Below are 24,600 nucleotides of genomic sequence, written 5' to 3' on the forward strand. Positions count from 1 at the left end.
GAAAAGTCTTTCCAAAAGAACTTGGATAGTGTAGAGTTCAACTAGCTTCACTGTGCTGACTCAAACAAAAGATTTATTTTCAGGAAGTTCTTTCATTCTTGTTTTTGCATTAATTCAACCCAGAGAATATTTACCTTAATATTCAAGAAATTGAGATTACTAATATCTACTTATCTCTACTCAAAAATGAGTAAGCTATAAACAGAGGAGGCCTACATAAAGTATGGCAAATTGATTACTTTTAGAGCTATTATTCAAATGAGCTGAGTTTCTTAACCTTTTTCATATATTATTACAGCAAAGATACTTAATCTAAATATTTTAAGTTAGGATAAAAATCTCATAGGTTATTTTTGTACTGTGCTCCTATATAAAAAAGAATCTTTATAATTTAGCTGTAAATACAATTTATACAACTATTTACTTAGAAATATTTTCTCTATAATTTTAACTGTTCTAGTAGGTTTATAGTAATATACACTATTGTTTAAATTATACTTGCCTACTGATTACAATGTGGAATATCTTTTTAAATTTACTGTTAATCTTAAAGTTCACTTTTTGTTTTATTTCCGTCCTATATATCAGTGACATCATAGTGGTTGTCTTAATATGACTTCTTTAATTAATCATAATAACCTTTTAGATTCACCCATGTAATTACAATTATAGGATTCCATCCTTTTGGTAGCAGAGTAGTATGCTACTGTACGTATATACAAAAAGTTATTTATCTGATCATTAGTTTTTTTCCTGCTTTTAGCAATTGCTATAATTAATATAGAGGTGTGTGTGTGTTAGAATTCATGGGTTTTTTTTTCTTGTAATCCTTCAGTTTAAATACCCAACGTGTTTAATTTCTATATACATCTAGATTTCTAATTTCTTTACTGGGAGATTGATGATTTACAGTTGACAGTAAACACAATATTTACCTTGAGATAATTAGTGTTTTCTTTCAGAGTTTCATTTGTTGTTTCCCCATTTCTGATGATATTACTTTGAAAAGCTTTCCTCACTCCTATAATTATTGCATTGATTAGTGTTTGGATGTTGTCTTCATTTCTATGTGCATCTACCTTTTTGGAACTTATATGTAGGCTTTTGTCATGGTTCATTTCTCCAATGTTTCTTCTGGATTTAACCATTATGTCTGGTCTGTTATAAGGTCCCTCCCTCACTACTTTCCTATCCACTGATCACATTTGCCTGGATTGACTTGTGTCTAATTAAGGTACTTAAAAGTTCACAGTTGTGAATCTTTTTTTTTTTTAATTTTTTATTTAAGAAAGGATTAATGAACAAAAACATAAGGTAGGAGGGGTACAACTCCACACAATTCCCACCACCCAATCCCCATAACCCACCCCCTCCCATGATAGCTTTCCCATTCTCTAGCCCTCTGGGAGCATGGACCCAGGGTCGTTGAGGGTTGCAGAAGGTAGAAGGTCTGGCTTCTGTAATTGCTTCCCCGCTGAACATGGGCGTTGACTGGTCGATCCATACTCCCAGTCTGCCTCTTTCTTTCCCTAGTAAGGTCTCTGGGGAAGCTGAGCTCCAGGACACATTGGTGGTGTCTTCAATCCAGGGAAGCCTGGCCAGCATCCTGGTGGCATCTGGAACCTGGTGATTGAAAAGAGAGTTAACATATGAAGCCAAACAATTTGTTGAGCAATCATGGATCCCAAGCTTGGAATAGTGGAGAGGAAGTGTTAGGGAGGTACTCACTGCAAACTCTAGTGTACTTCTGCTTTCAGGTATATATTTTGCAGTAGTTTATGGATACGTGTGCACATAAGCTCTCTCTCACAGAAACTGGTGTATATCTAGGTTATGGGACTTTGTTAGAAAGTGAACTACCTGAGATGAAATTAGAGTGTACTATAAAAGGAAAGGTCTCACCCGAGTAATGAAGCTGAAGGGTTGTCATTCCACACGTGAAGTCTCTGGATACAGTCTGAGGTGAAGCATGTTGAGGTGGCAATCGTTGTGTTGGTTAGGTTGTGATCGGCGGAAGCAATATTATTTGGTTTGGATTGGGAGATGCATACGGGAAAGTGGGTCCTATCCAAGGGTTCCAGGACTGGGGGAAGTAGAGGCTCTATAGTGGAGATGTGAGGTTCCTGCTGTCTTAGGGTTCAAAAAGACAATCGATAGTTAATATTAACATTACATTATTTGTTAATTGGGTTAACTTTGAAAAGTCCCTTTGTTATGGTTTGCTGTACAGTATCCAGTATCTTGTATATAGCTGTGCTATTGGATGCTTCTAATCTACTTGGTCTAGGCTTTTGAGAGAGTCCGCATATCAAATACATAGCCTATATATTAAAAAGATCCAGTTTATCTTTTGAGAAACTTTGAGACATACAATTTATTTCCCCCCTCTCATATTAATTAACTACTGATTTATATGTCTACATTTTGCTAGGAGTGTACATAAACACCATTCCCACCACCAAAGGACTGTGACCCATCCCTACCGCCCACTCCCACCCCCCACTGGCCCAGGAAGCTACATGTCTACCCCTCACCACTGGGTTTTTACTTTGGTGCCCTACTTACAATTTGATCAGGTCCTGCTTTTAGTTTCCCTTTCAGATCTTCTTAGTCAACTTCTGTTGATGAGTGGGATCATCCCATACTCATCTTTATCTTTCTGACTTAGTTCACTTAACATAATTCCTTCTAGCTCTGTCCAAGATGGGTCAGAGAAGGTGGGTTCATTGTTCTTGATAGCTGCATAGTATTCCATTGTGTATATATACCACAGCTTTCTCAGCCACTCATCTGGTGTTGGGCACCTGGGTTGCTTCCAGGTTTTAGCTATTATGAATTGTGCTGCTATGAACATAGGAGTACACACCTCTTTTTGGTTGGGTGTTATGGAGGCCTTGGGGTATATGCCCAGGAGAGGAATTACTGGATCATATGGAAGGTCCATGTCTAGCCTTCTGACAGGTTTCCAGACTGCTCTCCACAGAGGCTGTACCAATTTACATTCCCACCAGCAATGTAAAAGGGTTCCTCTGTCCCCACATCCTCTCCAGCATTTGTTGCTGCTGTCCTTTTTGATGTATGCCATTCTTACAGGAGTGAGGTGGTATCTTAGTGTTGTCTTAATTTGCATTTCTCTGACAATCAGTGACCTAGAGCAGTTTTTCATATGTTTGTTAACCTTTTGGATCTCCTCTGAGGTGAATGGTTTATTCATTTCCTCTGCCCATTTTTGGATGGGGTCATTTGCTTTTTTGCGGCTAAGTTTGCTGAGCTCTTTATATATTTTGGTGATTAGTTTCTTATCTGATGTCTGGCATGTGAAGATCTTCTCCCATTCTGTGAGGGGTCTCTCTGTTTGTTTAATAGTTTCTTTGGATGTGCAGAAGCTTTTCAATTTGATGTAGTCCCATTGGTTTGTTTCTGCTTTAGTCTTCCTTGCAATTGGGTTTGATTCATCAAAGATGTCCTTGAGGTGTAGGTGGGAAAATGTTTTACCAATGTTTTCCTCTAAGTATTTGATTGTTTCTGGTCTGACATCGAGGTCTTTGATCTATTTGGAGTTGATTTTTGTTTCTGGTGAGATAAAGTGGTTCAATTTCATTCTTCTGCATGTTTCAACCCAGTTTTCCCAGCACCATTTATTGAAGAGAGCCTCCTTTTTCCATTTAATCCTTTGGGCCCCCTTATCAAAGATTAGATGTCCATAGGTGTGGGGATTTACTTCTGGGCTTTCAATTCTGTTCCACTGTCCAATTGGCCTGCCTGAGGAAGTAAGAGAGGAAGGGGAAGCAAACATTCTACAGGAAATAATACAAGAAAACTTTCCAGACCTGAATAACAGAAAGGACATCAAGGTTCAAGAGGCCCAGAGAGTACCAAACAGAATCAACCCAGACCTGAAGACACCAAGACATATCATAGTCACAATGAGAAGAAGTAAGTATAAAGAAAGGATCCTAAAGGCTGCAAGAGAGAAACAAAAAGTCACATACAAGGGAAAACCCATAAGATTATCTGCAGACTTCTCCACTCAAACTCTAAAAGCCAGAAGGGAGTGGCAAGATATCAGTCGAGCCCTGAATGAAAAAGGGTTTCAACCAAGGATAATATATCCTGCTAGACTTTCATTCAAGCTAGATGGAGGGATCAAAACCTTCTTAGACAAACAACAGTTAAAGGAGGCAACCATCACCAAGCCGGCCCTGAAAGAGGTACTAAAAGACCTCTTATAAACAAGAACATCACTATAATACTTGCAATATATCAGAGTAAACAAATTTTTTTTAGAACAATGGCACTACAATACATTAAATCCATAATATCAGTAAATGTCAGTGGCTTAAACTCACCCATCAAAAGGCACAGGGTGGGGGGATGGATCAGAAAACATAACCCAACCATATGCTGCTTGCAAGAATCCCATCTGTCACAACAAGATAAACACAGACTTAAAGTGAAAGGATGGAAAACTATCATACAGGCTAATGGTCCACAAAAAAGGGCAGGAACAGCCATTCTCATCTCAGACACGATAGATTTTAAATTAAATAAAGTAATAAAAGATAGGCAAGGACATTACATAATGATTAGAGGATCAATCAGCCGCCTTCCCGGGCGGAGGACAATGCCCGGCGCACTCGCCTTGCCTGGCGCCGCCTGGGAAGTCTGGAGCCCCGCTAGTCCGTGTCACCTTTACTCTAATTCTTAACCCAAATTAAATTATAATCACCTCTTTGGTGTCAGGCCTGCTAAAGGCAGAAAATCCTACCATTTCCAGAAGATGTGATCAGAGAACACACTGTTACAGCTTCTCAGTCCGCCATCTTCCCCTCCCTCCACAGTTGTGAATCTTGAGTTGTTTCAATGTTTTCTCAATAACAGTGGCTATCAAACCATCTTATGTTGCTTATCTTCCTTGCAGGCTATGGGAGTCAGGGCTTTTTAATTGTAGGTTTATTTTTAAGCTTAATCACTCAATTCTGTTTAAGGGATAAAATGGTGGAGTATAGATAGCACAATGCTTATGCAAAGTGACTCCCTTTCCCAAGGGTCCAAAGTCCCAGGCCCAATCCCCTCTCCACCACCAACCGGAACTGAGCTGAGCAGTGTTCTTTGTCCCTGTGAGTTTCTGAATAAATCTTGCTTATATTTCTTGGGTTCTGAGGCAGTTATTCACCATGTTTCCTAATTTATCAGAAGAACAATGTAGAAAGGCTTTTAGTTTTGTGAATTCTTTATACATTTTAGGTATTAATCTATTATTAGACAAATGATATGAAAGTGTATTTCCCATTTAGTAGGATGTCTTTTCCTTTATAAGGTTCTTTAATATTTTATTTTATTTATTTTTTTGTAAGGCTGAGAGAAATCAAGAAGGAAGGGAGAGAGAGAGAGAGGGACCTGTATCACTGCTTCACTGCTCAGGAAGTTCCCCCTTTATGTGTGGATGAGAGACTTGAACCCAGTTGTTCATGCATGGTAGCATATGCATTCAACCAGGTGCTTTACTGCTCAGCCACTGTCTTTTCATTTTAATGATAGTTTTCTTTGTGGTGTCTAAGAATATTTAGGTTGATATAGTCCCTTTTTCTGATTTTACTTCTCTTACTGAGCTGTAGAGTTATCAAAGACATCTGTGTATTTTAGGATTCTAGGATTTACAGGTAAAATTTTAATCCATTGAAATTATGTATATGGTTTTAGGTAGTGATCTAGTTTCATTGTTTTGCTTAATAAAGGCTGTCCAATTTCCCCAACACCATATATTGAAGAAACTTTCCTTTTTAATTGTATGCTCTTGGCCACTTAAAATCTCTTGTCCATAGGAACTGGGAAGTGGTGAATCTAGTAGCCTGCACACATTACTATGTGCAAGGACTCAGGCCCAAGTCCCCATCTTTATCTTCAGGCTGGAAGTTTCATGAGCAGTAGAGCAGAAATATCTCTCTTTCTCTCTGCCTCTTTATCACTTCCTTCTGTATCTATCAAAAAAAATCCATCAGGAATAGTGGATTTGTTGCATAGCACTGAACCCCAGCAATAATCATGGTGGCAGTTAACTAAATAAATAATGTTAGCTGCCCATATGTGTGTGGGTTTATTTCTACTTATAAGCACAATTTACTAGTGTAAAATTTCTCTGTAATGCTAGGTCTGTCTTCCACCAGGCTGAAATGAATCTTGTTAAGAGCTAATTATGGGGGAGAAGTATTGAATAAACAACCTAGTTGCTTGTGAGAGTCTTTGTTATATGCATAGAATCTATACAATTTTTTTTCTGTTTTGGCATCTTCATTTTAATGTCATTCATTTTGAATCAAGTGTACTGTCGTCTGGGTTTTTTTTTTTATTTAAGAAAGGATAAATTAACAAATCCATATGGTAGGAGGGGTACAACTCCACACAATTCCTACCACCCAATCTCCATAACCCACCCCCTCCCCTGATAGCTTTCCCATTCTCTATCCCTCTGGGAGCATGGACCCAGGGTCATTGTGGGTTGCAGAAGGTGGAAGGTCTGGCTTCTGTAATTGCTTCCCTGCTGAACATGGACGTTGACTGTTCGGTCCATACTCCCAGTCTGCCTCTCTCTTTCCCTAGTAGGGTTGGTCTCTGGGGAAGCTGAGCTCCAGGGCACATTGGTGGGGTGTTCAGTCTAGGGAAGCCTGGCCAGTATCCTGATGGCATCTGGAGCCTGATGACTGAAGAGACAGTTAACATACAAAGCCAAACAAATTGTTGAGCAATCATGGACCCAAAGCTTGGAATAGTGGAGAGGAAGTGTTGGGGGATACTCACTGCAAACTCTATTGTACTTCTGCTTTCATGTATATATTTTGCAGTAGTTTATGGATACGTGTGAACATATGCTCTCTCTCACAGAAACTGGTGTATATCTAGGTTTGGGGTCTTTGTTAGAAAGTGAACCACCTGGGATGTAATTAGAGAATACTATGTAAGGAAAGGTCTCACCTGAGTAATAAAGCTGAAGGGTTGTCATTCCACACGTGAAGTCTCTTGACACAGTCTGAAGTGAAGCATGTTGAGGTGGTAATCGTTGTGTTAATTAGGTTGCGATCGGCAGATGCAATATTATTTGATATGGATTAGAAGAGGTATACGGGAAAGTGGGCCGTATCCAAAGGTTCAAGGACTGGGGGAAGTAGAGGCTCTATAGTGGAGATGTGAGGCTCCTGCTGTCTTAGGGTTCAAAAAGACAATGGAAAGTTAATGTTATCTTCGCATTATTTGGTACTTGGGTTAACTTTGAAAAGTCCTTTTGTTAGGGTTTGCTGTACAGTACCCAGTATCTTGTATATAGCTGTGCTATTGGTTGCTTCTGATCTACTTGGACTAGGCTTTTGAGAGAGTCCGCACATCAAATACACATCCTATATGTTAAAAAGACTCAGTCTGTGTTTTAAAAACTTCGAGACATACAATTAATTTTCCCCCTCTCATATTAATTATCTAGTGATTTATATGACTACATTTTACTAGGAGTGTACATAAACACCATTCCCACCACCTAAAGACTGTGACCCATCCCTCCCACCCACTCCCACCCCCCACTGGCCCAGGAAGCTGCATGTCTACCCCTCACCACAGGGTTTTTACTTTGGTGCCCTACTTACAATTTGATCAGGTCCTGCTTTTAGTTTCCCTTTCAGATCTTCTTAGTCAACTTCTGTTGATGAGTGGGATCATCCCATACTCATCTTTATCTTTCTGACTTAACATAATTCCTTCTAGCTCTGTCCAAGATGGGTCAGAGAAGGTGGGTTCATTGTTCTTGATAGCTGCATAGTATTCCATTGGGTTGTTTGTTTTTTACCAGAACACTATTAATCTCTGGTTTATGATGATGCCAATGATTGAACCTGGAACCTCAAAGCCTCAGCCATGAAAATCTATTGCATAGCCACTATGCTATCTTTCTAACCCATTTGTTTTTATTTTTAGTATTTAATTTATTTACTTATTTATTTATTGGATAGAGAAAGAGAAATTGAGAAGGAACAGGAAAATAGGGAGAAACAGACAGAGACAGAGGGAGAGAGAGAGTGCTGTAGCACTGCTTCACCTCTCATGAAACTTTAATCTTGCATGTGGGGACTAAGGACTGAACCCTTGTGCATTGTAATGTGTGTGCTCAACCAGGTGCACCACCACTTGGACACCCCAACCCATTGGCTTTATTTGATTATTTTAAGCCACACAACTGCTCAGCTCTGCCTTATGATCAATGCTAGGGACTGAACTTCAGAACCTCAGGACATCTGTTGCATAACCATGCTATCTATATCTCTACCCAGATCCCCTTTCTTTCTTTCTTTCTTTCTTTCTTTCTTTCTTTCTTTCTTTCTTTCTTTCTTTCTTTCTTTCTTCCTCCCTCCCTCCCTCCCTCCCTCCCTCCCTCCCTCCCTTCCTTCCTTCCTTCCTTCCTTCCTTTCTTTCTTTTTCTTTCTTTCTTTCCTTCTCTCTCTCTCTCTCTTCTCTCTCTCCTTTCCTTCTTTTTTTTTTTTGCCAAATGTTAAAATGAATTCATTTCCGGTTTCCCCAAGGCAGTCACTAAGTATGCTCTGAGATCCTCGTCTCTTTTACTTTACTTTTGTAATATAACTAATATACAGAAAAGTCTCCCTGCCCCCTACATAACCGTCAGAATGTGATATAAATGTAAAACTCTCACTTAAAATTTATCTGAGAACCATGTTAAGCACAAATATTTTCCCATTGTAAATTATTACTTTGTAGCCATGTAAAACGAATGTGTAATTTGGAAGTTAAATAGTAGGTAATATGAATAGTATAGACAGCTGGACTTGGCAAATTTGTCCAGAATACTTTGGAAATCTAAAAGTATTTTATTTAGCATTGAATAGGCCAAGATATTTGTGTCTGTTTCTGTGTGCATCTTTGTGATTAATTGATTTGAGTACTGTTGAGAGTAGAGAAAATTGCTTATATTTAAAATTTAGAAATTGAGACATACTGATATTTTGTCAGGGATGTATTTTAAAGTCTCACACAAAATGTGCTTGCTCTGAATAGAGGGATTGATTGCTCTAGAGGCTAGTGTGTCATCATAAAACCCACTTTAGCAGGACTAGATAGTGTTGATACTTTAAGTATATTGTAATAGTTCACAATTTGGCAGTCTTTCTGCCTACGACTAGCTTTATCCCTAGATGAAAATTATGAACAATTTCATCAATTTCAAAATGACAGTTGCTTTTTCAAGCAAAGTGTTACATTTTCAGGGACGCTGGCCAGTTTTTAGAGTTACAGCCTTACTTTTTCATTGCTTATTTATGAATTGTATGAGCAAGGAGAGAGGCCAATCCATTGCTCCAGAGCATGCAGTGTCAGAGGGCAAGTTTGCAGTCTAAAACATGGAAGTCCTATATTCTACGCATTGAGCCACCTCCCAGGCAATGAAAATAATTCTTTTAGGCTATTATTTCATGTAGCCTTGTGTTATTTTGTTTTTTAATATGGCACTGTATAATGAACCCATGGTCTCATGCTTTAGAAATACTAAGTACCCTCCCCAGCTTAGTTTACTATCATTTATGTTTTTATATCCAGAGAGGAGAGACAGCACTGTACCAGTGTGTGTGTGTGTGTATGTGTGTGTGTGTGTATGTTTGTTTTGTTTTGTTTTGTTTTTTTACTCAAGAATGTTAATGGGTTGTTGATCTGTGTTCTCAAACATGAAATAAATGAGCAAGTACATTCAAGAAGCTGGTTGGTTTGTTTAAATTACAAGAGTACTTTGTTTTTTCAGTATGTTGGAATGCTTTGTGAATCCATGGTGAAAGGTCAGAAGAAGTGGCTTTTTAGAAAATATTATTTTTAGTGCAGAAGAGATACTCACTGGGTAGGAAGCCTGCAGTGCCATGAGTATAGTCCATGTCTGGAGCATCAGCACTATGTGGAAGGTGCTACAACATTAAAGGAAGCTCTGGTTCTCTCCCTTCCTCTGTCTCTGTCTGAATGAAAAGTGACACAGAACAGTAAGACTGCTCATGTGCTAAGCCCTGCCCCCCCACACATTGTTTTGATGTGGGGTGTGTGTGTGTGTGTGTGTGTGTGTGTGTGTGTGTGTGTGTAATTGTATAAGTTTTAGATGAGCATATTGCAGATACACATCTGTGGGGGTGCAGTGGACTTTTATAGAGGAATGTTAATATATTAGTGGTGGTTATGGTGTGGTAACATACATTTGAAGAGGGAAGGTTAAAACAATAGTAAGTTACAGTCCAACATTTCAATTAAAAAGATATATTGGGAGTTGGGCGGTAGTGCAGAGGATTAAGCACAGGTAACACAATGTGCAAGCACTGGCGTAAGGATCTCGGTTCGAGCCTCTGGCTCCCCACCTGCAGGAAAGTCGCTTCACAAGCAGGTGTCTATCTTTCTCTCCCCTTCTCTATCTTCCCCTCCACTCTCCATTTCTCTCTGATCCAACATTAATGACATAAAAAACAACAACAATAATAACTACAACAATAAAACAACAAGAACAACAAAAGGGGATAAATAAAATATTTTAAAAGATGTATCAATTTCTGAATATATACATTATCATAATAGGCAGTATTGTATATTTTCTAGATATAATTTCTTAAAGGACATCATCTTGAAAATGCTTTTACTGGCAAAACAGTAATTCATCAAAAATTTATAAAAAATATTCATTATAAGTAAAAGAACTATTAATGTGTTTGTAAATCAGAAAAATTCTATTGCCAAAGAGTTTTAAGGGGGGAAAAACTCTGTTGACTGTTTTTAGAGATGCTCGTTGGCCATATATATTGATAATAAAAGTAGCTCCTTAAATATTATTTTGACCCCCTTTGTTTAGGGTCTTACAATGTTGCTACTAATAAGCAAAAATAAAATTTCCTTTCTAGTTTACAGCCAAACACATTTTCCTGGTCCTCTCATAACCCTATCAAGACTATCATTATGTTGAGCTATTTGCAAATACAGTAGGTTATTTTACTGACCTTCTCACATTTTGACCATATGTATTTTAAGTCCAGAAAACCTTTATTTCATATTTCTGCTAATGGAAAAGCTCCATTAGCTAACACTTCAATATAAATAGGGAACATAGATAATTGATGATATTCACAATGATTGTTCTGAGGCACTGTAAGATCATCAAGTGAGTCTGACTCATCAGGGAGAAATTAAATTACATTTGGTGTAGTTTCTGTGTTGAGTGTATATTATCTTTCTTTTATTCTTGGAAATGGATAATATGTGCATGGTCTCTATGGTAACTCCCTATAAGTCAGAATATGTGATTAACCTCATTTTCCAACCATGCCAGGTAATAGGGAATTTATCTTATCAGGTTTATCTCAGCTATCCTTTACTTGAATTCATTTTTTTTACTCCTTACCTTAAAAGTTTTTTTAAGTTTTATTTTAGTATTAAGTATATATAAATAAACATTTCAGTCATTTATACTGAACCAAATTTTCAACATTAAAATGAGATTTTGATTTGATTTGTAATTCTTTTTTTTTTTTTTTTTGCCTCCAGGGTTATCACTGGGGCTCAGTGCCTTCACTGTTAATCCACTGCTCCTGTGTCCATTTTTTTTTTTTTTTTGATAGGGCAGAGAGAAATTGAGAGGGGAGGGAAAGATAGAGAAGGAGAGAGAAAGATAACACCTAAGATCTGCTTCACCACTTGTGAAGCAACCCTCCTGCAGGTGGGGAGCTGGGGACTTGAACCAGGATCCTTGGCACAGTCTTTGTGCTTCATACTATGTGAGCATAAGTATGATGCACCACCACCCGGACCCCAATTTGTAATTCTTGATAAGCAAGCGGTATATACTTGGGTATTGCTTCCTGGTATTTATTACTTAACCATCCCTAGTAGAGCATATATTTTATCTCCACATAATTTTAATAACAATTGCATTTATCATTCATAAGCAGTTTAGTTATGGACAAGATTTCATATGATTCTTCAGACTCAACACCAGATATATTCAAGCATAAGATCATGAATGGAAATTTTTATTGGTTCCTAAGCGAGACTCAGGAGTATTAAAAACTTTACTTTAAAACTGTGTAGAAACTTCTTTGAGTCTTTTAAGACAGTTGATTTATCTTAGAGGCATAGAAAGCTCAGAATTCAGGAATCGGGCGGTAGCATAGTGGGTTAAGCACAGGTGGCACAAAGCACAAGGACTGGCATAGGTATTCCGGTTTGAGCCCCCTGCTCCCCACCTGCAGAGGAGTCACTTCACAAGCAATGAAGCAGGTCTGCTGGTGTCTATCTTTCTCTCCCCCTCTCTGTCTTCCCCTCCTCTCTCCATTTCTCTCTGTCCTATCCAACAACGACGACAACAACAATAATAACTACAACAATAAAACAACAAGGGCAACAAAAGGGAATAAATAAAATAAATAAATTTAAAAAAAAATTTTTTAAAATAATTCTCTTCTTTCCACCTGCAAATCCTTTGTTCACTGGCAAATTATTACCTTTGTTTTCTTAAAGAATAAACTTTATGCAGGGGCTAATTTACATAATTTTCAATTTAAATGCATATAATTAATGTTAGAAAAATTAGGAAATAATTAATGCTGATAATTTAGAGAATTACAGTTTTCTTAAATCTGTTTTTCCTATGTAATTCAGTTTACACACAATAATCTTTCAGTAAGTTCATTAATAACTCAATTATTGTAAGCAGTTTTATAACTTTATAAAGGTCCTTTCTTCCAAGGATTATAAGACCTCTATTTGAAGTCAGGCCCTATTCTCCTGTGTAATTGCCTTCAGCAGCCTGTGTTCCCCAAACATGGAAGTGCTTGCATTTTCTAATTGCATTCTTTGCTTCTTAACTGTGGGAGAGTTAGTTGTAAGCATTTTCCCTTTATGCCTGAAGCAGTGCTCTCCTGATGCACCTCCTTCAGTTCTTAAGCAGAATACACACCTCAAGTAGTCTTACCACAGAAACATTAACACAAACAAATTTGTAGTTACAAATTTGGACAACCACAGAAGCAGCTAGGATAGCAGTGCATACCTTGGAGACTCTAGGGAATTTGAAACTCCACCTAGCTAACACACCTTATTTTGCGCGCGCGCGCGCGTACATTGTTTAGATTTAATCAGTCAGTGCAGGTGCTGCAAACACTTTTATGCCATACCACTGCTTTCTCAGTCTTCTCTTGCTAGTTTGCATATGGCACTTTATCAAACAACCATTTCTCTTTCAATCTAGCCAAACCCAATTGTGTTTAGAAAGTTTTTGTGGTGTAACTGAAGAGGGAAAAAATAGGGACTAGAGAAGAAAAGGCAGGGAGTGGATTGACTTTGATTAGTGGTTTTTGAACAGTGTTCTAACAAAAGGTGAAGTTGGATGAAGGGAGAAGGAGATTCCAGCTACCTCATTCAGATACTGACTTTAAATTGTGCGTCTCCTTGATCAAAGATAGATATTTTTGTCCTATTATTTTGTCAGATTGTATTGATTAATCCATTAGTAAACAAGACAATGCTAGAAATGTTGTACAGTGAGCTAGTACTTGTGTGTAATGTGTGTATAGAAGGTGTGCTCTCTTAGTTTCTAATGTAGAATAGATGCAAAGCAGTTGTTCCTAGATAGTTTAAACTCATATCCCTCCCCCAAATGCTCATGAAATTGCATTTTACTTCTGTAGGAAGGATACTTTACCAACTTTAAAATCTCCTTGTGGTTTAAAATTAGCCTTTTACTTCCATTATCAGGACACCATAAGTACATTGGAATACTGAAATAAGAAATCTAAAGAAATTCTTCCTGAGATGTCACCAAAATAAGTGGGTCAAATAGGACATAATAAAAAAGAAATTAATAATCGGGATGAATTATTAAGTAACTTTCCCAAATTGAATTTGATTTGATCTTGTTATTTCCTTAACAAAGTGTCTTAAATTGAGCTTAAATAAAAACTTTTGAAGTCATAAACATTACTAAAGACTAAGAATTTGAACAGTATTTAACCAGAATACTTTTGTTTTCCACTTTGGATCACTATATTTAAAACATAATATTTGCCTGGCTAATGATTCATATCACTTTATACTGTTTCCTGAAGGTTTTTGTAGAAATGCCTTCTGGGGGCCAGCATGTGTAGCAAAGGACACAAAGCAGCCAGGACTCTTGGCTTCCTTGCTTCAATCTAAGAATCTTGCATTTATCTCTTTTGTCCATTGAGAGTTCTGCTTAGGATTTCAATTAATGAATTCCATTGCTGAATGGGAAATGAGCAAACAAAAAATAAACTTAGAAAAAACCCTAGTTAGATCAAGCCCTATTCTGTAGCAAGAGGCCAGTGATTCCTGGAATTTCTTTTACACAGAGCTTGAATTTTGTATTTTTTGCAAGCTAGTTTTAATACAAAAAGTGAGACTAAATGGTGTCATTGCTGGTCAGGTTCGCATAATACACAGTGATTACTAAATATCTTCATTTCTGAACATACTCATTCAACACTTTTTTGTTGTAAATTTACTAGACTTACAAAATATGGTGGTTCTTACTGTTAAGGCACATTGATGCAATTAAAACTAATGTAAGGAAAAATATGACAGTCAACATGTGTATGAAAATATGTGTGTTAATTGGTATCCTAATTGGTTGCTTGAAGAGTGAAGAGGCATAGAAGTGATAGTTCTTGATTTTTTTTTTAATTCTACAAGAAGAAATAAGATAAGACTTTAGATTAGTGTTTTTTTGTAGGATTTTGAAATACTGAATACTACATGCTCATTGTAATAAACTTTAGATGCATTTGCAAAGACAAGTGAGAATTGGTCGAGTGCAGAAAGTGGTAGCAGTCATGGTGGTTTGTTGTTTATTGTTCTATTTCCTGAAGTCAGAGAGGGTTCCATGTAAAAACCAGATGTACTGAAGGTCTCTTAGGGCAGCCAAAGAAATTTGAAACAATTTACAGACAGGTTGAAGGAAATACTGAAATGCATATTTTTTGAATAACTTAATCACTGGTTTTGGAAGATCATCAACAAGACTATGTAGAGAATATTATTAAAGAGTTAGACTGGAAACAGTTGAGATCAGTTGTAGGCTAGGGAGATAACTTAGTGGTAGAGTATAGGATATACGCATGAGGTCCCAGGTTTGTTCATCAGCACTGCCTATGCTGGAGCAGAGCTATGTGGATGGTCATTGTCACTCCCTGTGCTAGGAATAGAGGGACTTAGATTTGGCATAGTAAATGAATGTGACTGTGTAAGTTGTACTGTGAGTGTGTGGATGTGTATATGTGTGTATGCATATATATAGAGAGAGACTTGAATCTAAAAATTCTGAGCACAAGTCCTTGAGTCACTATATTCACATGTCTATCATTTCCTTAGTCTCAAGATATCTGAGCCTCTCTTCATCTGTAAACAGGGAAAACATTAAAAATTTTAAAATCCTTCCTCCCAAAATTGTTGTGATATATCTGTAGCATGTGGTAAGAATTCTGTGTTTTCATATACTGTCATTATTTATCCTCCTCAGACTTCAGTTTCCTCATCCATAAACTGATGAGGGTTGAGAGGAAGCTGAGCTAGATTAGATTCCTGGGGTCCTTTGTAGCCACAAAATGTCTCATTTCCATGTCTGTTCTCTGTTTACAACGTGTTTACAGTTTTACTCAAAATTGTTAATCATTTCTAGGAATTTGCCACATCAGACTCAGATTCCCCAACAGCAGACTACAGGTGAGTACTAAAATTAATAAATTTGATGTTTGTGGATTAAGCTAATATATCAAAAGAAAATTACAGTACTTTATAATCTACAAAGCATTAACTTCGCCAAGTAAAGCAGAACAATTATGTCATTCCTTAATCAGAGATAGGACCTCAAAATAACAGCTGAGATTATTGCATAGTTTGGCATCAGTGTGATAAACATAGGGTAAGTGTTCTTAGAGCAAAAAGCAACCTTGGAGGTCCTGTCTCATTAAGGAAAACTGAATAAAATCCCCTACTTTCAGTGAAACTTCCTTTTCTTCCTATTGGTATGAAAGATTCTTAGTTTGGATGCATCCAGGATTTGTCTCAGTAAGTGAGCAGCTTGAAACTGACTCTTACAAAAGAAAACCATTGTGACTAATCACTGAGGCTTCAGGGATATAAATAAGAAATGGTTGGCCTGGTTTTAATGCCACTTTAAAAAGCTGTTATAACATGACCAATGACAACAAGATGGCAGACAATTCTTCCTAACTATTCTATTTCCCTAAGACTTGCTTTCTTTAAGTTTACTTCTTTCAAGTGTCCCTAAAAAATTTCCACAGCTAATTATTTCATTCATCCCAGTACCAAGTAGATTACTTATTCATGATTGTCCTCTAATTAGTAGTTGATTCCTAGTTCTAATTGCCAGGCAACCAGTAATGCCTTTGTATCTTTTTGGAAAGACACAAGAAGTTTAAAAAATGTAAGTTGGATGTGGAATTCTAAGTATGAATAGTGACATTGTGATAGAAAAGCTATTTAGAAAGTCTCCAAAAACCTTTAGGTACATATAGAAACTTTCTGGATGTTTTCATTCAAAAATTGTCTTCTCTATTGCTGCTTTCGGGAATTTAAGGAGATTTTCGTTTGACAACTTTTCAAAGATTTGAGGCAAGTATAATGAAATTGTGCATCAGATTTTAATTACGAGATAACATTTACCAGAAATTTCCACCACTATTTTGATTACTTGTTTTAATTAAATGCTAACACGTTTCAACAAGACTGTTCAATATATTGATGTAGTAATGCTACGATGTAAGCATTCAGTAGATTAATGAAGGAACAAACTTTGTTATAAATATGTTTTACATAAAGAGTAAAAAAGTAAATGAACTCCTATTATGAATGATTTCTCTTTTTCCTTAGAAGAAGAAAAAAGAACTTAAAAAAAAACTTATTTCTGATATGAAAGTGCTAGAGCTTTTTTTAAATTATTATTATTAATCCTGTTTCTCTTTTACGATGTTTTATACCTGATTCTTTATCATTTCAGTAATGGAGTGAGTATCAGTGAGACAAATATTTAGAAAAATAGTAAATTCTTGATAGTTGTATAGTTTCATCAACAAGACATTGTACAATTTAGTAATAGGCAACATTTCCAAATACAAGGACAATTTACTCCTGAGCAACTGTGATAAGAGCCAAAGAATATCCCTAGAGGGTTTTAGCTTGTTCAATCTAATTTTCTCAATTATTTTTCTAAAATAGGTTTTTAGGAAATAGACATTTTGCTTAAATCAAAAAAGCTTTGCTCGCCTTTTTAGTTAGCACTCTATCCTATTACTTTCCTGTTTTCTTACATTTTTTCTGTAATTTGGATCATACTATTGACTGACATGCACAATCTACTCTTGCTTGGTTGTTATTGGTTTTGGTGAGTTCTCAAAGTAAGTGCTAAGGAGAGAGATCATTGTACACTTTTTGATAATTATTGTTATGCTTCTGCTTCTGATAAACGTAGAAATAATTGGAGTCATATTTCCTGGAGAAAAGAGCTAAATGTGCAGTTTACCATCTTAATTTCCATTCTATTCATGTGATTAAAAAAGTAGTTTCTCAATTTTAGAATTACTCTTTGTTTTGCATATATGTGGAATTCACTGCTATTCATATATTTTCATGCTTTGCTTTTCCTTAACCATAAAGAGCCAGTGACACTGCATCCATGAAACAATAATTTGCTTTTTTTCAAGTACCTCAAACCATTATGCTAGTGTCATGGTTTTCTTATAAAAAGAATTTAAACACAGAGTTTGCTCTTGGACACTAAGTCATTTTATATACAGCAACCTATGTAGAATTTGTCAGAGGAGTGTATATTTTGAAATTAGTTTTATGTAGTTGTTTTCTTTTAAATGATAAAAAAGAAAGAAAGAAAGAAAGAAAGAAAGAAAGAAAGAAAGAAAGAAAGAAAGAAAGAAAAGTTTAAGGAATGAACTTACTGCTGGTGCTGTAATCCTGGACTTAAGCACTAGCTGGGATAATAGAGCAGTTAAAAGCTGACAATAGCTCTAACCTTTGGACTAAGCCCAAACCATTAAATTTGATGCCCCTTTGGTTTTTCTCGTTTTTCTGTGCCCTTCCAATCCACGTGGTATTTTCTTAAAAAAAAAAAAAACACGATTAAAAGGTACAGTCAGACATCCCTTGGTCAACCTCATTCTTTGTGTTTATTGTGTGAGGAAATTGCAGATAGAAATACAAGGTAAGGACTAATTCAGAATGTTTCCCTATTCTAAAAAAAATGCAAAGAAATAATGTAGCATTATTATTTCAAGTTATGGTAAGTAGGTAGAAAATTACTCAGCCACATTTGTTTTACTCTAAACGCAAGTGTCTATGTTCTGACTAATATATGTCTATATTTGTTCTTATACATTTCAGGTAAATGGTATCCCTGAAGAAAGAAAACTAACTGAAGCAATGAATTTATAATAAGACAGTATAGCAGTTACAGCTTATTTTTTTCTCTCTTCCAATAATGCATGAGCTTTTCTGGCATATGATATGCATGCTGACAGTATTACATATATACCAAATAATACAGCACAACTTTCATTTTACTATTGTATTCTTTTTGTACTTAAAGCATTTTTGACAGTTTGTAAAACATTGATGGCTTTATATTTGTTACAATAAAAAGTGACCTTAAAAATAAATATTATTAATGAAACCTAAATGTCTAGTGGAATTCACTGCAGAAAATATTTGCCTCATATTTAGTAGAAACCTTTCATTAATGGGAACAGATTCTTGTGTTCATTTTTCAATCCACAAGAGAAGCACATTCTCTAAACATAAAATGTCTATGCTCTTGTTCCAAGTGAGAAACCTGTTTACTTAATATTCAGTTGTTAGGAAAGTCGTGACACATTTTTGCATAGAAAAACGGAAAAAAATACATCATGACTTTTCTGATACTTTTACCTTATGACCTGTATAGCCTACTTTTATGTACCACTTCTTAGGATATTGCTTTATGAATTCTTGATTTGATGGTACCCAGTACATGAATACTAACCCTAGTTTCATGCTGACCTAACTCCATATCAGATATATCAAGTTAAGAGTTGTTAATCAAAAATAAAAAGCTGTCTGCTGCTGCTGACATTAATTTGCTCTAAAGTCCCAACACTCTTCTTGGTACTATCACTCTCAAGGCTTCGAGTTTCCATATACCACAGTGGTCTAATTCAAATACCTGTGACCATCGAGCCAGCCAGCAGAACAACTTTTGTTGTAAACTAAGTCAGCTGGGAAACATTTTCTTATTATTCTCTGTGTTGCCTGTAAATTTATCAGTGACCCCACAAATGATCTCTTAATCTGATTCCCTAATGCAGAAAGATTCTCTATTAGTATTCAATAATCTCTTTCACAGAAGAGGTATATTTTATTATATTTTAAAATATTTTATTTATTTTGTGTGAAGACAGAAGCTTAGAGGAGAAGGGGAGGTATGAAGAGAGACATGCCTGTGAGGCTTTTTCTACTCTGCAAGTGGGAACAGAGTACTTGAATTTTATTGGGGGGATTAATGGTTTATAGTCAACAGTAAAATACAGTAGTTAGTACATGTGGAACATTTCTTAGTTTTCCACATTAACACTCTAACCCACCGCTTAGGTCCTCCTCCACCATCTTTTTCTAGGACCTGAACACTGGACCCCACCCCAAAGACCTTTACTTTGGTGAAATACACCAGCTTACTTTATTTCTTAAAGATTTATTGTATGTTCTTTTTTCTTTCCAATTCAACTGGAGTTTACAGTTAATGGTATTTATATACTTTTCCCATATTTGGGAGCTATTCTCTTCCCTGATTTAGCTATCTAGTCCGATTTTCAAGTCTAGTATCATTTCCCCAAAGAGTACCTTTAGCACACCTGCATGTTAGCTGTTGGGCTCAGGCAAAAATTAGTAAAAGTCATGGGCCCCCTTGGAATATACCTAAAATGGACTTCTCAGCTTTTTCCAAAATGGAGACCCCAAATCTCATCTGCTATTTTCTTACCTTCAGTTTCCTGGTTATTAGACAATTTGTTCTGCTTCATATCTTTATGCTTTTCAGCTACCAAGTTGCATATGCTACCATGATGCCACCCTGATTTCCCTGGGCAGAGGACCTCAGCAATGTGTCCTGAAACCCCACCTCTCCAGAGCTGCCCCATTAGGGAAAGACTGAAACAGGCTAGGACAGAGACCCCAAACCTTCATCTGCAGTATTCCACCCTTTAGGTTCATGATTAGTCAATAATTTGTTTGGCTTTATATATGAACTCTTTTTTTTCGGCCACCAGGTTCCAGATGCTACCATGATGCCAACTGGACCTCCATGGGCAGACAACCTCACCAATGTGTCCTGGAGCCCCAGAGCCCCGCCCCACTAGGAAAAGAGAGAGACAGGCTGGGAGTATGAATGGACTTGCCAATGCTCATGTTCAGTGGGGAAGCTATTAAAAAAGCCAGACCTTCCACCTTCTGCATCCTATAATGACCCTAGGTCCATACTCCCAGAAGATTAAAGAATAGGAGAGTTGGGCGGTGGTGTAGCGGGTTAAGCCCATGTGGTGCAAAGCTCAAGGACCGGAGTAAGGACCCTGGTTAGAGCCCCCGGTTCCCCACCTGCAGGGAGTCGCTTCACAAGCAGTGAAGCAGGTCTGCAGGTGTCTTTCTCTCCCCCTCTGTCTTCCCCTCTTCTCTCTATTTCTCTCTGTCCTATCCAACAACAACGATGTCAATAACCAAAACAATGTTAAACAACAAGCACAACAAAAGGGAAAAAAAGAAAAAGAAAGAAACAGGCTGGGAGTATGGATAAGCCTGCCAACACCCATGCCCAACAGAAAAGCAATTACAGAAGCCAGATCTTCCACTTTGTGTACCCCATAATGATCCTGGGTTCATACTCCCAGAGGAAAAAAGAATAAAAAGCTTCCAAGGCAGGGGATGGGATAGGTAACTGTGGTAGTGGGGTTTATGGTACTGTGTCCCTCTTATTCTATGGTCTTGTTGATCATTATTAAAACAATTTTTAAAAAGGTATCTATTTGCAAGGTAAGGTGGCGGCTCACCCTCTAGAGAGCACACATTAGGATGCTGGAGGGCCTACATTCAAGAGCAGTGCTATTGGAAATGACTACAGGAAATGGCCATCAGGAATGGTGGAATCTTGCAGGCACACAGCTCCAGTGATAACTCTGGTAGTTAAAAATAAGAATGAAAAAAATGTCTCTCTTTATGGGGCCAGCAGATGGTTCACCTGGTAAAATGTGTTATCATGTATGAAGACCTTGGTTTGAATCCCTAGCCATCAGGTGGGAATGTTTGCAGGGAGGAAGCTTCTTGAATTGTGGAATGATACTGTGGTCTCTCTCCCTCTTTTTGTCTCTATCTCTCTATATATAGAGGTAAGAGAAAAATGGTCCTTGGGAACAGTGGAGTCCCCATGCAGGTACTGAGTCCCAGTGATAATCCTGGTGGGAAAAAAACAGAATGAAAAAAATCTATTGGGAGCCATGGATTGACACACTCGATTAAGCACACATAGTACTAAGCACAAGGACCTGCAATGGGGATGCTTCACAAGTGGTGAAGCAGGTCTACAGGTGTCTATCTTTCTCTTTTCCTATCTCCCTCTCCCCTGTCAATTTTTCTCTTCCCTATGCAATAAAATGGTGGGGTTGGCAGGGCATTGGGGGGAGGAAAAAATGGCTGCCCGGAGCAGTGCATTAGTAGTGTTGGCACAGAACCCCAGCAACTGGAGGCAAATAAATAAATAAATAAATAAGATCTGTTTACTAGTATTTCATGTTCATTAACTAGTTTGTTGTCTATCTTTGTCATTTTCAAATAACACGTAATTCCTTTCTAATAAGTCAGTTGAAGATGAAACTGCTTTTATATGTGAACTTACAAAATGTAGCAATACAATAGAACTACTGAATAGGTTTTGTTCCCTCCCCTCAAACCAGTTCTTTATTTAGGACTTGATTCCAGGAATCCAGCATACGAAAGCATAAAGAGTAAGGAACCAAGGTTCTGAGGGAATACCAACAGTGGATATATGATTGATCTAACTATGAATTGTGGAAAACAGAATACTGTCTGGGGAAAGAAGAATGTGGGGCATTAGTGCATGATAGTTGAAAAAGCACCTTTTTCAGAATTCAGTAGAAGACCGATTTACAAAATTCAGAAGACCCTTTAATATAGCATAGATTACACCTGAGAACTTTTCTTCTGACAAGTTTTAGACTTACATACTCACCATTCTAGAGTAGAAAGTTGCTCCAGTCTGGTCTTTGGCTGTAAGAAGGCTGAACAAAATCCTGGTGATCTTAAGAAAACTGTACTCTGAATCATAGAAACTGAGAAGTGCTATGGAATTGAGATGAGAAACTCAGAAAGAAAATTAAACAAGCTGTTACTTAAACATTGATCAAGTACACTGCTGAATTTACATATCATCACTGACATGCAGTCTTAAAAGGCAATTGCTCTCATTGGTACTTCTAGCTTATACTTCCTTTTGAAGTGGGGTGAAATCATTGATGCACAGAATGTAAGTTAACTTTTGACATATGTGAAATAAGTATATAAAAAAATCCTTGGTGAATTTTTTTGCTCTCCTTATCACTGAAAACTTGTTCTACAAGAAGACTTGATTTCCATTTTGAAAAAAAAAAAAGAATTTTTAAAGCTGATGGGATAATAGGCCAACCCAGCAATCACAATAGTATAATAGGCCAACTCAGCAATCACAATGGTATAACACAAGTTCACTCCTCACTTATCTCAACCCAGAGCAGCTTAGTCTACCTTCCTACATCTTGTAAGCTATCTGATTTGAATCATATAATACCTAAGATTTCCTTTTTTTAATTTTTATATAATTATTTCAATAGTGATTTAATAATGGTTGACAAGATTGTGGTATAAGAGGTGTACAATTCCCATCACTAGAGTTCCATATCCCATCCTCTCCACTGGAATCTTCTCTATTCATTATCCATCTGGTAGTATGGACCAGAGATCTTTATGGTGTGCAGAGGGTGGGAGGGCTGCTTTCTATCATTCTTTCTCTGCTGGACATGGGTGTTGACAGCTTGATCCATACTCCCAGACTGTTTCTATCTTTCCCTAGTGGGGTAGTGCTCTGGGGAGATGGGGTTCCAGGACACATTGGTGAGGTTGTCTGCCTAGGGAAGTCAGGTTGGCATTAATGTAGCACCTGAAATTGGTGGCTGAAAGGCATTAAGATATTAAGGATAACATTTTTTTAAATAATAAGGAACCTAAAAATAAAAAAAGTAGCAGATGAAATTTGAAATCTTCATCTTGGAAGGAGCTAGGAAGTCTATTTTAGGTATCAAATATACCTAATTAGTTCCGTAGATACCTCAAATTTATATATCCCATTTTGAAAAAATGATTGTTACTGTGCTTTTTGTACCTTTCCTTCCTTTTTTCTTTAAATTTTATACTATAAAAAGGAAACACTGACAAAACCATAGGATAAGAGGGGTACTGCTTCACACAGTTCTCATCACCAGAACTCTGTATCCCCTCCCCTCCCCTGATAGCTTTCCTATTCATTAACCCTCTGGGAGTATGGACAAAATGTCATTGTGGGATGCAGAAAGTTGAAGGTCTGGCTTCTGTAATTGCTTCCCTGCTGAACATGGGTGTTGATGGTTGTCTGTCTTAGAAGGTTTTGATCCCTCCATTTAGTTTGAGTGGAAGTCTAGCAGGATGTATTATCCTTGATTGAAGCCCTTTTTCATTCAGGGATCCATAGATATCTTGCCATTGTCTTCTGGCTTTTAGAGTTTGAGTGGAGATATCTGTGATAATCTTATGGGTTTTCCTCTGTATGTGACTTTTTGTTTTTCTCTTGCAGCCTTTAGGACCCTTTTTTTATCCTTACTTCTATTCATTGTGACTATGATGTGTCTTGCTGTCTTTAGGTCTGGGTTGATCCTGTTTGGGACTCTCTGGGCCTCTTGAATCTTAATGTGCTTTCTGTTGTTTAGGTCTGGGAAGTTTTCTTTATTTCTTCTAGAATGTTTACTTCCCCTTCCTCTCTTTCTTCCTCTGGCAGGCCAATTATACAAATGTTACTTCTTTAATTTTTTTAAATTTTTTTATTATTATTATTTTTTATTTAAGAAAGGATTAATTAACAAAACCATAGGGTAGGAGGGGTACAATTCCATACAATTCCCACCACCCAATCTCCATCCCCCACCCCCTCCCCTGATAGCTTTCCCATTCTCTATCCCTCTGGGAGCATGGACCCAGGGTCTTTTGAGATCATCCCATATTTCTCTGTTGTTGTTTTTAGTGTCTCTCAATCTCTTTTTGAGCTCTTTATCTCTTTCTTAGTTTTCTCTAGCTCATCCGCTGTCTGGCTAATTCTGTTTTCTACTTCTGTTAACCTACTTTCCCTTTCCTTAGCTTCTTTGTTCAGTTCAGTTATAGTATAGTATTAGCTTGCTCTGCTAATTGGCCTTTTAACTCAGCTGTTTCAGCTTTCAGTTC

The 24,600-nt window shown here is 37.1% G+C and overlaps 1 protein-coding gene and 1 long non-coding RNA gene across 8 annotated transcripts in view; one reads left to right on the plus strand and one right to left on the minus strand.

The window, feature by feature from the left end:
• The window catches only part of SGCE (sarcoglycan epsilon), an 89,033-nt gene extending 70,303 nt beyond the window's left edge, over positions 1-18,730 (plus strand). For 4 of the 7 annotated variants that reach the window (XM_060196214.1, XM_060196213.1, XM_007522502.2 and 1 more), the window contains 3 exons: positions 15,707-15,750; positions 16,628-16,662; positions 18,442-18,730. In XM_060196214.1, the coding sequence (XP_060052197.1) occupies positions 15,707-15,750; positions 16,628-16,662; positions 18,442-18,492 (130 nt within the window). In that variant the 3' untranslated portion in view covers positions 18,493-18,730. The remainder of the gene's footprint in view (positions 1-15,706; positions 15,751-16,627; positions 16,663-18,441) is intronic. The other 3 variants (XM_007522503.2, XM_016187880.2, XM_016187882.2) reach the window with 1 other exon arrangement.
• On the minus strand, positions 18,050-22,448 carry LOC132539902 (uncharacterized). The gene is made up of 3 exons (XR_009551189.1): positions 22,328-22,448; positions 21,320-21,533; positions 18,050-18,158 (listed from the first exon to the last, which is right to left on the minus strand). It is a non-coding gene; the product is annotated as an uncharacterized LOC132539902 (long non-coding RNA).
• Positions 22,449-24,600: the final 2,152 nt, after the last annotated feature.

The sequence above is a fragment of the Erinaceus europaeus genome, chromosome 8, assembly GCF_950295315.1.
Source record: "Erinaceus europaeus chromosome 8, mEriEur2.1, whole genome shotgun sequence".
Classification (NCBI taxonomy): Eukaryota; Metazoa; Chordata; class Mammalia; order Eulipotyphla; family Erinaceidae; genus Erinaceus; species Erinaceus europaeus.